The sequence below is a fragment of the Phyllostomus discolor genome, chromosome 3 (genome assembly GCF_004126475.2).
Source record: "Phyllostomus discolor isolate MPI-MPIP mPhyDis1 chromosome 3, mPhyDis1.pri.v3, whole genome shotgun sequence".
NCBI classification, from domain to species: domain Eukaryota; kingdom Metazoa; phylum Chordata; class Mammalia; order Chiroptera; family Phyllostomidae; genus Phyllostomus; species Phyllostomus discolor.
In genome coordinates this window covers 93,518,439-93,533,434 of record NC_040905.2, presented here as the reverse complement: position 1 = coordinate 93,533,434, position 14,996 = coordinate 93,518,439, and the positions used below count along the sequence as shown (strand labels likewise).

General features: G+C 58.0%; 1 protein-coding gene across 1 annotated transcript in view; it reads right to left on the bottom strand.

Moving 5' to 3' along the window:
• GTF2IRD1 (GTF2I repeat domain containing 1) overlaps positions 1-14,996 on the bottom strand; it is a 101,122-nt gene that overhangs the window by 50,677 nt on the left and 35,449 nt on the right. Inside the window, 8 exon segments of the mRNA XM_036020081.1 lie at positions 702-727; positions 5,467-5,650; positions 8,709-8,792; positions 9,936-9,976; positions 10,379-10,469; positions 11,497-11,807; positions 12,531-12,714; positions 14,531-14,686. Coding sequence (XP_035875974.1) covers positions 702-727; positions 5,467-5,650; positions 8,709-8,792; positions 9,936-9,976; positions 10,379-10,469; positions 11,497-11,807; positions 12,531-12,714; positions 14,531-14,686 — 1,077 coding nt within the window.

Here is a 14,996-nt window from a genome sequence, read left to right as displayed (position 1 = left end):
TACAAAGCTAATGTGAAGCAGGGCTGGAACTGGGTACATTGCACAACAAGATTCGTGTTCGCTTGTTGAACCAGGCAGCGCTGGCCTCCTCCTCAGAGGCACGCTGCCTACAGGTTATGGCCTGGGCTCTGGGGCTACATGCCTGGGTGCGTAGCCTGGCACCCACCACTCACTAGCCAGGCTTTAGGAAAAACAAAACAAAACACTTGATAGGACTGTTGGAGACTAAATTGAAACTATGTATTCCAGCCCTTGCTGGTGTGGCTCAGTGGACTGAGTGGCAACCTATGAACTGAAAGGTTGTTGGTTCGATTCCTAGTCAGGGCACATGCCTGGGTTGTGGGCGAGGCCCCCAATTGGAGGCATGTGAGACGCAACCACGCATTGATGTTTCTCTCCCTCTGTTCCCCTCCCTATAGATAAATAAATAAAAGCTTTTAAAAAATATGTATTCTAACGTCTTAGAAGAGTACCTGCCACATGCTGTATTTAGCAAACATTAGCTTTATTATTCCCTGGTTCAGGGCATCAGGTCTCAAGGGACTGTCTGCTCCTGGGAGCTCGGGCCTGTGTCTGCCCCAGGGTGCAGAAGCTGCATCCGGGATCCTCCTCTGTGCCAGGATCCAGTGTAATGGCAGCTCAAGCACTCATGGGGGCATCAGCTTGGTGCTTCAGAAAGATAAGACGGTACCCACACATACCTGTGAAAATTCGCTCATCAAACATCCTGGAGAGAGAGGAGAGACGGGTGTGAGGGCAGCACAGGCCCAGGGCTCCCCAGGCTCAGGGAGCCGGGGCTCTGGGTCCCCTCAGGGACGGCTACTCGAGTCCCACATGCTCAGCTACAGCTGCAGGCCTGGGCCCCAGGCTGGCTGCGTGTGGACAGGAGAGGGCATGGTCCCAAACCACTGGGTACCCCCAAATAGCCTGATATCCCAAAACATTTCTCCTCAGCCAGAGAAGACATGGGCAAGCCCCTGGGTGGTTTCTGGAGGGCCCAGCCTGCTCATCGAGATGCCCCAGGGCCTCCTCAGCCCTGAGCATGGCTGGTGGGTGATGCACACCCGTCTCCCACCAGGGCCCTGAGGGCTTTTACCCAACCCTGCCTGTGTCTGAGGGACAGTCGTGGGGAGCGAACCCCCTCCCAAGACGCTTTCTGTCACTTTACATGCTAGATCTGTCACCAGATCACAGACATGCAAGATGACACGTGGGACCCCTCACATGTGTCTCAGGAGCCAAGGGAGCTCCAGTGGGAAAGACGTCAAGGAGAGGGGACAGCGAGCTCAGGAGGGGTGGCTGCCAGGTTCTCCAGGAAGGGCACAGGGGAGAGCAGGGGCCCCGCCTGGCTGGCTGTGCTGAGGCAGTTGGTGTCCACCCTGTGAGCAATGGGGAACCCCCGAGCGCAGGGCATCATCGGGTCACCATCGGACAGAGGATGGACTGGAGAGGGAATGGCTGGGAGCCCAGGGGCCATTCAGAGCCCTCTGAGTCATGCTGGTGAGGTGCCTGGAGGCTTGGCCAGGAAAGCAAGGACAGAGGAAAGGTGAGCAAGGGGCTGGATTTACCTGCCCGCTTGCCTGCAGCCCTGGTGTTCTCTGGTCTGCCCCCAGCCCCAACCAGGGTGGCACCTGGTGGGTGGCCAGCCTGGGCAGCTGGTCTGGGGGTCTGCAGTGAAGCTTGTGTGCTAGGGAATGGCTGGACAAGGGGATTGAATCCAGGCTGCAGAGGTGACATGGGACAAACGAAGGGGTATCTGATTCTGAATACAAGTGGGCAATGCCTAAGGCTGGCCCAGCAGAAAATTCAAACAGAGGCAAAAAGTCAGTGACAGGAAGCGAGGCCTGGGTCACCAGGGCGGTGAGTCCACCAGCACAACTTGACCTCAAATGTGACTTTCCATTCTGATTCCAAGAGGCCCCCGGTGCCCCTGCTGCGCCCGGAGGCCCACACCCATCTGGGTCCTGGAGGCTGAGGAGCAGCCGGGGAGGGCTTCTGGAGAAAAGTGGCTTACTTTCCCAGCCCAGCTCTCTCGGCCTCTCCCCAGGATGGAGGCTGCCAGTGCCGACTCGGGTTTGATTCTTTATGGTCTTAGTTATGTGTCAGGGAGCATGGGGATGGGGCCCACACTGCTCCCTGATGGTGTTGGGAGGCAGATGGCAGGGAGAGGTCTAACGGTGGCGCCAAGGCTGTGACAGACTTTCTTGTGGGCTGTGCAGCCTGCAGGCCCGTATGATGGGCGCTGCCCGAGGAACGCTGCCACTCTTCCACGGCACACCCGAGTCCTAGGCCCTCCAGACTCTTCCCCTCTGAAGTTCTGCCCTGGGTAGGACTGATGCGTCAGCCCCACAGGTGTGAACTCAGAGGCCCTCACTAGGGGCTCATGTCCTGGAGGGACAAGGGATTTGCAGTCAGGAGCTCAGCACAAGTGTGGGCCTGGGGGCCAGAAAGCCCCCTACCACCACCACCAAGACCCACAGGCCTCGTCGAGGGGCCTCTCCCTTGGATAGGAGAGCACCTTGACCTTCCCACACCTGCAGACACCTGGGCAGAGGCAGAGACTCCACCTTCTGGCTGCTTCCGAATCTCCTTTTCTCCTGACCCACGTCTGCAGCAACAACCTCAGATGCCCCGTGGAGGAGGCTGGGATGTGTGATAGTGGGAGATGCACAGAGGGCTCAGAGCAGAGCAGCCACTGTCCTGAGCACTTTCCTCATATCGAGTCATTTAGCCTCCGATCAGCACTATGTGGCATGGACAGTCTGCAGAGGTGACGTGGGACACCATTTTACAGATGAGGAAAGTGAGGCACAGAGCAGTCAAGTAACTTGCCCAAGGGCACACAGCGGGGAAGTGGTAGGGCAACCCAGGCTGTCAGTGCTGAGGTGAGGTCAAGAAAAAGGATTCACGTTTATTAAGCATCTACTATGTGTCAGGTGTGTTACATCCACATCTTCAGTTTATGTTGACAAAACCTGAGAGAGGGGCATCACTGTCCCTATTTTTATAGATGAGGAAACTCAGGCTTAGAAGAGAAGCTCCATTCAAAGTTATTAAGGTACTTCAAGTCCAGTCAGCTGATGCCAAAGCCTCCTCGTCCAGGAAGCCCCACAGGTTTGCTGCTCCAATGCCATTGATTCTACCTCTGGGAACATGTTTTGAAGTACCCTGGACCCATCGCAGCTGAGACCATCCCCACCATGATGGGCCGTGGCCTTTAGGGGGCAGGTGGGGACTGTGCTTGCTGTTTCACAAAGTCCTTGGGGAGCCCAGTGAAGGGCTGAGCCTGCAGGGGGTGCTTGGCACACCCTCGTGAAGAATTAAATGAGCTCCAGTTTGGATCAAGGGAGATGTAAGGGGACATTGGGGAGTCCCTGTTGCTTTCTTCTCCCTACCCCCCTACCAAACAGTCAACTGAAGGGAAAGAACTTGGGCAGCAGCAAAAAGAATTTAAGCTAGACAACAGTAGGCACTGCCTGATGACTGATTACAATTCACCCTCCAGAAATCATTTATCAGGTGGGGCCCCATCCCAGGAGTTGTAAAAGCACAGGAGAGGGCTTGGCTGCAGGTACTAGCAAGGTGAGGAGGGCGTGTGCTAGTGGACAGGGGAAAAAAACCACTTGCTACCACCAGAGGGTGAACTTCTTTCCAAATAAGGTGGGGGGAGGGGGCGGCCTCTCAGACTCAGAGAAAGGCAAAAGCAAGCCTTGAAAGACAGACAAGTGGGAAGCTGTCCTAGGGGGCAGGAAGGACTTCAGTAAGACCCAGAGGCAGGTTGAGGCCGCAGGAGCTCCTGGGTGTTGGGAAGGCAGAGCAGCGAACAGGCTGGCTTGGTGGCTGCACAGGCTGGAGAGCGTGCCCTGTACTGTGAGGGCCAGAGGTGGGGGAAGGGGTCTGAGCCAGAAGACCCACCTGTCAGACCTGACTTCTAGGATCATCTCCCAGGAGGCACCCACTGCCTGGCCACTTGTCTCAGCCTCTCGTCCTCACCCCAGCCTCTAACACGGGACCCCAGGGTCCACCTGGGCCCTCTTCTCCTCTTGCCTCTCTCCTCTCTCCTTCCTGTGATCCTGTCCAGGGCCATGCTGACACTGTGCAGGTGTTTAATCTCTAACCCAGGCCCCTCCAGAGCTTCTGATGTCTCAGCTTGGCCTCTGAGTATTCTATCTCCTGAGCTTCCCTGAGTTACCATATCCAAAATGAACCCACTCAGAAACATGGGGGTGATCCTCGCCTCCCCACTCCCCTCCCTGCTCCCACATCTCAGCCACCGGCAAACCCCAGCACAGCTGAGCATCTGTCCCCAGTCCAGGCACCTCTGGTCCTCCACCCACCACCCTGGCCTGGTCTACTGCCACAGCCTCCTTTCCAGTCTCCCCACCTCTGCTCAGGTCTCCCCAAGTCTGCTCTCCCCCCAGCAGCCAGAGGGCCTGCAGACCCCGACCCTGGCCTTCAGCAACCCTGCAGAGGTCCTACTCGTCGCTTCAGAGCCATTCTCCAACCTCTGCTCACGCCTCAGCCTCCTCGTGCCTCTGGGCACTGTAAGCCCACCCACTGAGGCCACCCCCCCTCCGCCCGAACACTGTCCAACTCCATGCGGGCCCTGCCCACTTCTCAAACTTCCAGCTCTGGCTTAACAAATGGGCTGTTATCTCAGAAGCTCCCTGACTACCCTAAATAAGCCCCTCCTTGCCCATCTCTCTTTCTCCCATTACTGCTTACTTCCTAAGCTCTAAGAAGTCAGAAGTTTGAGGCCTAATTTAGACAAGCCTGCATTCCTTTCCTATCCTTTTCCTTTTCCTTTCCCTTCCCTTTCCTCCCTCCCTCCCTCCCACAGATTCGGGTTAGGCATCTACTACACACCAGGGACAGCTGCAGTCATGGAGGCCCTGCAATGAGCCAAGCAGAGCCCTGCCTGGAGCCCCTGCTTACTTTAGAGTCTGGTGGCAACAAAAAAAGTGAGCAGGACCCGTGAGTACACGAACGCACTGGGGTCGTGCCCTCAGAGCAGGCACATTCGGGAACAGACGCCTGGGAAGGGACCAGTGCAGTGCTTCCTGGGGACAAAGGCTCACTGGCACGGCCTATGGCTACCCCTCCATCTCTAGCCACTTAGGAGGGAGCACCTGTGCAGTCCGGCATGGCCTGCAAATGCAGGTGCGGGCTTGGCAGTGCACACAGGTCGCTGTGAGGGAACTCCCCTGCCAGCTGTGAGGGCCAACGAACTCCCCAGGGAGAAGGAGGCTGCACAGGTCTTAGGTTAAGGGGTCTGAACACTGTCCCAGGTCTGCCTGATTCTCTGTTAAGTCAGAGAACCCCTTCATTCCACCTCTGCCCCATCATTGCATCCCCAGGGTCCAGCCTCATGCCTGCTGCTGCCCCTGCCCAGCCCTCACACTGTAGCACCCCGAACCCAGGGCCAGCCTAGAGCAAAGGCCAAGGCCCCTGCAACCCATCCGGTACCTCTTAATGATGAAGTGGATGCTGTGCCGCTCCTCCAGGATCCGCTTCAACTTGGGGACCCCATAGGTGCAGGGACGCTTAAAGGGGATCTTGTCCGGGATGCCCACGATCTCCACAGCCTCCGGGTCGCAGGCGATCTTTCTGTAGGGGACGGGGACCATGTGGTCCAGGCCCAGGGCTTCCGCTGGGGGGGCAATGGCAAGGCTGAGTGCAAGACGGAGGCTGCAGGACAGCTGGGCCCCAGGGCGTGGCTATCTCCCCTGCCACCTCCCGGGCGTCTCTGGCCCCCAGTGGCCATGCTAAAATGTTGAAGCATGGCATTTCTCTCAAAAGCTCCCACAGGCCCCCATCTCACTCAGCGATGGGCAAAGTCCTAGCTGGGTCTATAAGGCTGGATGTGACTGAGACTCCATCGCCTCTGCTGGCTCACCCCGGTCTCTCTGGCCCCACTGCTGCTTCCCTAACGAGCCAGGCACACGCCCACCTCAAGGCCGTTGCTCTCGCTCTTTCATCTACCCACATACTCTTCTCTCAGACAACCATAAGCTTCCCTTTCTCCTTCTCTCCCAAAGTCACCTCAGCAGCCTAAACGGAACCCCCGCCCCAGACTCCTCTCTAGCCCACCCTACTTTGTTTTTCATCCCAAGTTCTTCGTGACCTGACATTACAAACACGCTCGTCTATGCACTGGTTTACTGCCTGGAACCTAAGCTCCGGGGGGGGGAGGGGGCAGGGGGTTCACTTAATGCTCCATGTCTGGGATCCAGGTAGGGCTGCTCACAGCAGCAGCTGCCTGCACATTCAGCGAGTGAATGAAGGGCCACGGGGAGCTCCCAGGCTCCAGGTGGCTCAGGCAGGATGCCGCGGCCACGCAGGTGTGCCTTCCCCGCCAGGGAGGGGTCCAGCACCGCTCTCCCCCTGCAGTGAGAGAAATGAGGTGCAGACTGGACGCCGACAGCGTTGCCGATGGCAGCGTAGGCAGAATCTGGGCTCATGAGTGGTTCCTCGTTCTTTCCTTCCAGACTGTTAGGTTGGGCCCTCCTGCGTTTCAGTCATTCTCTGACAAACCCCCCCGGCTCCACGTGTTCACGTCGCTCCCTCACCGCACACTGTCTGCGCACCCACCCGTGTCTGATGGCACTTCACGCGTCCCTGTTCTCCCCAAGGCCTGGGGGTCTCGGGAGATGAGCTGGGTGGGGTATCCACTCTTGCCTTGTCTCTCTGATCTCTCCCAAAGGTCCCACATCTCCTCAGGCCCCTCCCCATCCTGGCCTTGTCTGTGTCCTGACAAGTACCAGCCCCGAGCTGGACCTCCCTGGGATGCTGTCGACATTTTTTTTTTCTGTTGATGCAGCCCAGGTCTGCGTTGGCGGCTTTGGCAGCCAGCTCCCACTGTGAAGTCACACTTAACTCACAGTCAAATTAAACCGTCAAAATCTCAACAGCTGTCAAACCATCTCTTCCCTCCACCCCCACCCCCAACCTCACCAACCACACCCCAGCCCCAGCACTTGAGCAATGGGTTCCCTGAGTCTATGTGAATTCCTTGCCACTTGGGTTTACCGGACGTGCTGGGCCTGTCTTTTCAGCAGAATGAGATCCAGGAAACAGAGGCACATCCTGGCCCAGCCTCCAGCTGCGGCAGGGCTGGGCAGGACCAGACCACCATGCCCAATCCTGTACCTCCTTCATCCAGTCTCAACCTCTTTCCAGGTGACGATGTCCTTGAGAGGCTTCCTGAAGGCTGCCCCCTACTCTTTCTCTCTTTCCTGTTTCCCTCTGCACCCCCAGCCCCAAAAGCTCACCCAGAGCTGGTGGCTGAAAGGCCAGAACCAGGAGCAGAATCTGTTCATCCTGAGTCTGCAGGATACCTCAAGCTGCCGAATATCCTCACCCATGGGATTCCCCAGGACTGCCAGGGAACCTCCTTTTCCCCAGGGCAGCTAAAGGGAAAGCTGAGAAGGGCCAAGACCTGGACCATGCTAAGCCCAAGACTTCTTGGGTTTGACCATGGTGGGGCCCAGGTGCCAATGTCTAGAAAAGATTCCATATTCTGGAAATATCCAGAGCCCACAACAGGCCAGTAGACTGCTGGCTGGGTGCCAGCTGGACTGGGGCAGAGCCCTCTCCAGCTCCCTCCCCTGTCTCCCGTCCAGCTCGCACCTGTCCGCAGCCCGGAGGACCCAGGTGCACACGGCCCCCCAGCACAGCAGCACTGGGCAGAGAGGTTGAGTGGGTGGGCCAGGGTGGCCACACCAAAGGCGCCCAAGCTATGCCAGACTCCTCACTCAGGCCCAGGGCCTTGCTGAACCCCACCCCAACCTGGAACTGCCAAGCCCAGTGCCCAGGCCACCTCAGCCCCAACCTGGATCAAAGGGCACCTCCTCCATGAAGCCAGGGAGGACTCCTGAGCCTAGTGAGGACTCCCCTTCCTTCGAGCTGTCCTCTCTTTCTGAGGGCCCCCGTCCCTGTGTGCTGCCACACACTAGACAGCGTGACTGTACCCCACTCTCTCCTCCTGAAGACACACCTTCAGGCAGCTGCTGGAGCGCCTGGAGACCCAGAGTTGGTCTGGGTACCTGCCACAGGTGGGAGCTCAGAATGCATGATCGGTAGGTGAGCGAATCAGTAAATGTGTGTGAAGAAAAAAGAAGAGAGGAGCATAAGACTCTTATGTGATATAGTGAGTATACACGTGGTCTCAACTCTGGTTCCTGGCCCAGGGCTCCTAAGACCCGTGTAACTTCCTGGGCGATGGAGGTGAGAAGGGCATCTCCTGTTATTCCTAATAAGCCCCTTTCAAGCATACCTGGCAGGGCTTTGGGGGCCCAGCCAGCCCAGGCTAACTCTCGAAGAACAAGTGGGAGTTTCCCGAGCAAAGGGCATGCGCCAGGCAGAGGGCACAGGCAGAGGGCACAGCACAGGCAAAGGCACCTGGCGCGGTGCTGCGGGGAGCCTGCCAGCGCGTGAGGATGGCCGCCATCTCTCATCTCACGGCCTGCCTCCCACAGGTGAGTCAAGGCCTGGGGCTCTGCCATCAGCCCCACCTCCTGGAGAATCCGGAAGGGAAATATTGACACAGCCACCCCCTACCCAGACAGGAGATGACACCAGCACTGATGGCACGCGGGTGCCAGCATATGGCTCCCGCTGTCATGTTAGGGAACACCAGTGACTGCCACATAATGAGATGCTCAGCACGCGCTGCTGGGGCCACACCGTGGGCCGCGCCGCCCACTCACCATATCTGCTGTTAAACAGGATCTGCACACACTCCCGGAGTGTGTTGATGTCCTCGGTGTCCTTTATGAAGGCGTCCCACTTCTCTATCAAAACACAGGAGGTACCAGTGAGAGCCAAAGACGCAACCCCACGGCCTGACTCCCCCGCGGTTAGCCCCCTGTTCCTGGCTGGGGCTGCGCCCTGGAGACAGCCACCCTCCCTCCAGGGCCCCAGCGACCAGCCTCAGCTCCTCCACCCATTCCCACCTCGGACACAACCCCAGCCTCCTCCGGAAGCAGCCCCACACACATCCAGGGTGCTCTGACAATCTCCCCACCTGCTCCCTCCTCTTGCCTCTGTCCGCCCCCATGGGCAGTGGACACTGTTCAGGCTCAGCCTGCCCATCCCGGGCCCCTCGTGTGGCAGATGGCTGGGAGAACACTCCCTCCAGGTAAGCAGAGGCTGAGTCCTGACCTCGAAGACCTAACCAACCCCTCATGCCTCATACATCTGGGGTCTCGCCCAGCCTCGGCCAGGCCCCTTATCCAAAACCAAAGCTTCTGCTTCCATTCACTCAGTAACAGGAGTGATCATATGTCACTATAACTATAGAGTGACATCCAAGTATTTTATATCTATATAATATCCTATGTAATGCCTCATGACAACCTCTAAAGGTAGATACTATTTCTATTTTTCAGATGGGAAAACTGAGGCTCAGAGAGACTCAGTATCTTGCCTGAGAACACCCAGCTAGTGCCTGGCCAGTAAGATTCTATCCCAGCCTGTACTCTCGTCCACCATGGCCTCCCACGATGCTGTTCCATCAGGATACCCACGTCTCCTCCCTGCCAGGGTGGCCCCTGATTGCCGCAGTGGGGCCTTCATTCTCATCCCAGGGGCTAGGTTTCCTTAAAAAAAGCCTCTCATTGACACTGAGGCTGAGACCTCCACAAGGCAAAAGTGTTAGAGAAAGTCTTCCTTCATCCCTTTTGGGTATAAATGAATCCCAAACCGTCCTGTTCTCAGTTCTCTGTGAGGTACTTTCAAATCTGTTCACATTTTTTTTTTTTTTGATAACTCCTTGTGTCAAGAGGTGGAGTTTAATTCCTCTCTCTTCCTCTGAGTTGGATTGGATCAAGCTTCTGGCTTCTAATGGGTAGAATGTGGCAGAAGTGACAATGATTTCTGAGGCCAGGTCATAAAAGACATGTGGCTTCCCTCTTACTCCCTCTGGGACCACTGGCCCCAGGAGGCCAGCTGCCGCACCGTGAGGACTCGGGCAGCCCTGCAGAGGCCCGCGGAGCGAGAACGGGCCTCCTGCCAACAGCTACACCGCTGGGCTTGGAAGCAGGTCCTCCAGCCCTGTAAAGCCTCCAGATGGTCATGGCCACAGCCGACACCTTGATGACAACCTCATGACAGATCCTGAGCCAGAACCACCCAGCTGAGCTGCTCCCGATTCCTATCCTACAGAATGTGTAAGATATAAATGCTTGTTGGTTCAAGCTGAGTTTGGAGGCAACTTGTTACACAGCAATATGTAACTGGTACACTCTGGCTTTCCTCACAAGTCCCTGGTGCAGAGCTGTTCCTCTTTTCTCCCACAAAGAGCCGACAGATACGTTTCCATTTCATCGAGCACCGCCCCCAGCCCTGGACCCCCACTCTGGTCCGGGCACTGTCCTACCTGACTTGTCCATGGACAATGGAGAACAGAATACGCTTAGACGCATGGACGTTCTGAATGAGAGGCCCACCAGGCCCGGTGGGCTTCTGTCCTGGACAAGGAAGAGGAAAGGTACAGGTTCAAGGTGGACCCCAGGAGGGATCCCCAGACCCAGCCTCAGTGCACAGACACTGGCTCCAGCATAACCGTCTCACCCAAAACAAATGCCCCGGAACTGAGTCCTGTGAGCGTGAATTCTGGCAAGTTCCCTCATCAGAGGCCTGTGCCATTCCTTAACAGTCTGCTACTCAAACGACAGGTCAGGGAGGGCAGGATGTCTGAGGTTGCCCTTTACAGGGGGGGACACTTGTTTCAGGCAAGTGAGTCCCATCCCCTGCTCAGCCCACACAGTTGTGTGCGGGGTGGGGGGGGGGGAGGCGCATCCTTTTTCTCCTACTCATAATAATGGCAGTAAATGTAACTTAGAAGAACATGCTGTGTGCCAAGCTTTGGGTGTGTTTCAATGCAGCAGTCCTCTCACCTGAGCCCTTGGTGGACCTCCCAATGCACAGATAGCTGGCCCCGCCCGCAACTCTCCAGGTGCAGCTGGACTTCGGTGGTGCCTGATCATGTGCATTTCTAACACGCTGTGTTGTTTAATCATGACAGCGCCATGAGGTAGGTACTTCTGGCATCCTCATTTCATAGATGAGGAAACTGAGGCTCACAGAGATAGAGATTTGCCTCAGGACACTTAGCCACTGAGAAGAGAAGCCAGGAGATGAACACGGGTCTTTCTTGTACCCAGCTGTGCATTCTCTGATGCTGCCAGTGCCCCTAAGCCACTGGTGCTTACAGTAGGTGATTATTAAATGCATGCGACTGGTTAGCATGCTTTCCACAGACTCCTCTGCTAGTCCTCTTGGGAGTCTCTTGGTTTCAGGTCAAGGACACTGCTCACAGGTAGCTGAGTGAGGGCCTGGAATCTGGTTAGGTCTAAGCTGGAACCCCATTTGTCCTGCCCAGCCCCTTGCCCCGACACTTCACCTTTGGTTTAGGAGGGCCTGGGCATCCTGACTGGCCTCGTGTGAGTGACCTCTGTCCCGCCCCCACACTTGGGGGTCCCGGCAGCAGCTTACCACAGCAGTCGGGGAAGTCTTGAGCAGCGGGAGTCTTGGACTCAGGCCCGGGCCGGCCGAGGCCCAGGTCGCTGGGGGCAAGTGGGCAGGCAGGCGCCTCCTGCTTGAGCTCTCTCATGGTGTGGTTGGGGAGTGCGGTGCTGTACAGGAAGCTGGCCATGGAGGAAGAGGTGGCAGTGGGGGGCAGGTCCTGGGGAGGCCCCTTGGAGACCTGGCCGTGTAGGCCACAGTCCCGAGACCCCTTGGCTATCAGGGAGACACCGTTCAGCTCCACCAGAGCCTTTGAATCCCGCCCGCCATCCTCGAGTGGCCTGGGTAAGGAGAGAAGGACACACAACAGCTCCGTACGCCTGTCCCACTGGCTGCACCTCTCCCTCCGCAGCCCCTCAGCCCTCCGTCCACAGGATAAGACAGCCTGTGAGGTGCGCAGGACAGGGGCCATTCCCCATTTCACAGGTGGGGGCGCAGGCCTGCGGTGGGGTGTGCTGTGGCCAGGGCCACATGGCTGGGCCACCGGAGGACCCGCGCCCTGCCCTCGGCCTCTGTGCCTCAGTCCTCCAGCCGTGTCGTTTCAGCTGCAGTTAATTGCCTGCCATTTCCCATCGTGTTTCTCTTCTTCCCAGCGTGCGTGCTGACGGTGGGGCCCAAGCTCCGATGGCCCTAAGGCTGGCTTCCCGCCGCCACACATGCACAGGTGGTTCCTGATACCTGTGGTACTACTGGTGCTATTTTCCCCCAACCAAGTCTCTTGCAGCCTCGCTGCCACACAGAGGTCCCCTGGGAGGGCTTCCGGGGCTGAGTGCCTGGCTCAGATCACACTCCATGACAGGGCTCTCGCCCCACCTCCACCATCGGGCTGGGAGCTTTCACAACCAGGGGTCCCCATGGGGATCTGAAGACCCCCTCCCCTCCGGTTGGGTAAGTGACCGCCAGTGGCTGAGCAGAATAGAAACAAATCACCCTCCTGGCCCAGCCCTTTGGTTCAGGCACCTGACCCTGGCCCATGCCCAGGCTCAAGAGGCTGCCTCACTCACCTCTTGAGCTTGAAGCGGATGCGGTGGCTGTGCTCCAGGATGGCCATGAGGGCCTTGGGGTCATACTCAGCTGGCCTCCGGAAGGCCAGGCCCTCGGGCAGCCCCTGCACAGCAAGCAGCCCTGGCTCCCTGAGTAGCCTCTCATAGGGCAGCGGCACCACGCTGGCCCTTCCCAGCGCCTCACCTGTGGGGGAAGGGGTCGAAGAGACGGCCTCGTATGAGAAGGCAGCTAGGATGAGGTGGGCATAGCCCAGAGCTGGGGTCATGTGAGTGACTCCCCTTGGTGCTGGGCTCCCAGGATACAGAACCCCATCAGCTCCTTAAATGCACACTTCACACAGAATAACCCCCACAGGCTGGTGGATGGGGGCTGTGGATTAGGCCATTGTCTGAGGACCAGGGCTTCCCATCAAGGGCTTCCCCTCAAGGGCGTCCCTGCTTCCTTTGCCTTTCTCTTCTCCACTCCTGGCGTCTGAGTGGAAGGGAAAGCAGGCCTGGGGCCGTGGGCAGGAGGTGAGAGAGATAAGAGAAAGACAAGAGGGCAGGAGAGAGACTAGAAGCAAAAAGCTACAGGGAGGGAGGGTGGGCGAGGAGAATGAGAGAGGGAGAGAGGATAAGGGAGTCAGAAGTCAGGAGGAAGCAGAGGGGATTCAGAAAGAGAGTGGAGAGACATGAGGAGACGGCAGGGACAAGGGAAGGGTGAGTAGAGGGAGCCTGGCTGGGGACCGAGGGGGTGGGAGGGCGTGGGAGGGCCCAGGGGCCTGGGCTCAGGAACATCCGCTGTTGCTGCCAGGCTACAGCCCCCACCCAGAGCCAGAATGAGGCCACTCACCTCACCGGCCCCTGACTCTGCCCAAGGTGGGAAAGGGGCCAGGGCAAGTGGGCAGGGGTGCACGGGGCTCTGGGCACGAGCCCTGCAGCTGGCAAAAGTGAGTGCGGAGACACAGCCAACCACGAGTGACAAGTCTTTGCCCCAGGGTGGCCAGTGTACCCACCCAGGACCTCTGGGTCCCCTGACCCCTCAGCCTCCTTCTCCTGACATCTACACAACACCAAGCGTTTCCTCACAGACCTTTGCTCCATAGAACCAAAGACTGAATAGAGAAAGGAATAAAGCAAGTCGGAGATAAATGAGGTGGGGCCCTTTGGGACCTGCCCAGCGGCATCCAGGGAGCGTGAAGGCTACGACTGGGCCCTGGGACTCTGCAGCCTGACACTCCCCAAGAATGGCCAGGCCTGTCCCTCCCCACAAGAAGGACTTGGCTGACCAGTTAGCCTTCACTCGGTCATTCAACAAATGCCCTCTGAACTCCCACTGCTGCTAGGGCCTGACCTGCAGGCTGAAAGCAACTGGGCTAGGGAGGGGACAAGGTGCAGTGGGTCCCCAGACGGGGCCCTGATGAGTGGTGGGGGGCGCTTCCTGGAGCTGAGCCTTAGAGAGTAACATGGTGTCCACCACACAAAGGAAAAGGCAGTCTCAAAAGGCACAGTGGCACAAAGGCGAAGAGGCGTGAAATGAAGCCACAGGTGCTGGGAAACAGGAAGTGGTTCTATGAGGTGGGTCAGCACAGCTACAGCTGGGGAGGTGGGCAGGGAGGGGCTGCAGTGTGTGCTTACACCACACTGAGGGCGATGGAGTGTCCCCAAGGGCAGTGGGGGGAAGAGCAGGGTCAGATATATGCTTTGGGAAGATGCCCTTGGTCACAGGTGGGTGAGGGCAGCAGGGAGGTGAGGAGGCCTGGGGCCATTTCCAGGTGAGGGGTGGCAGCGACCAGAGCAGGGGCAGAGGGGATGGTGGTTCAGGAAACGGGGCTGGGTGAAAGATCCGCACCTAGGGGTGCAGGATAAGGGAGAGCTGGCGGCAACACTCCCTGCTGTGAAGTGTTGCCCATGGTCTGTGGTGGGACAGAGGGAGACCTCCTCGTCCCCCTCTAGTCCCTAGGCAGGGACTAGGGCTCCACCCACCTGGGGGCCCCAAATGGAATGAGGAAGGATCTTACTATAAAGAACATCAAACACCTCCTCTACCATCTTCCGCAGAAGGTACACATCTGAGCCATGTTCCAGGGTAGACCGTGGGATGTTCCGGCCGCCCACCTCACCCCGAGGCACCTTCTTGTGGTGCTCCGCCTCCGGCTCCTTCCACGGGGGTCCTCCTGTGGGACACAGAGCACACGGCAGGGCAGTGGTGAGCACCCACCTCACCACCTGCCCAGGGAGCTACAGCGTCCCTGCCCTGTGCTGAGCCCAGTGACGGAGCAACCAACACAAAATGCAAATGAATGAACGAATGAACAAACAAATGAATGAAGAATTAATGAGTGAGCAAACCCTGCCTAGGACCAGGGCTGGTCATGGGGCCTGGGTCTCATCCTTGGTCGCCTCTAACTTGCTGTGTGACCTTAGGCAAGTCTCCTTCCTCTCTGGGCCTCAGTCTGTGAGCTGTCACGGGCGATCAGCTGGCCT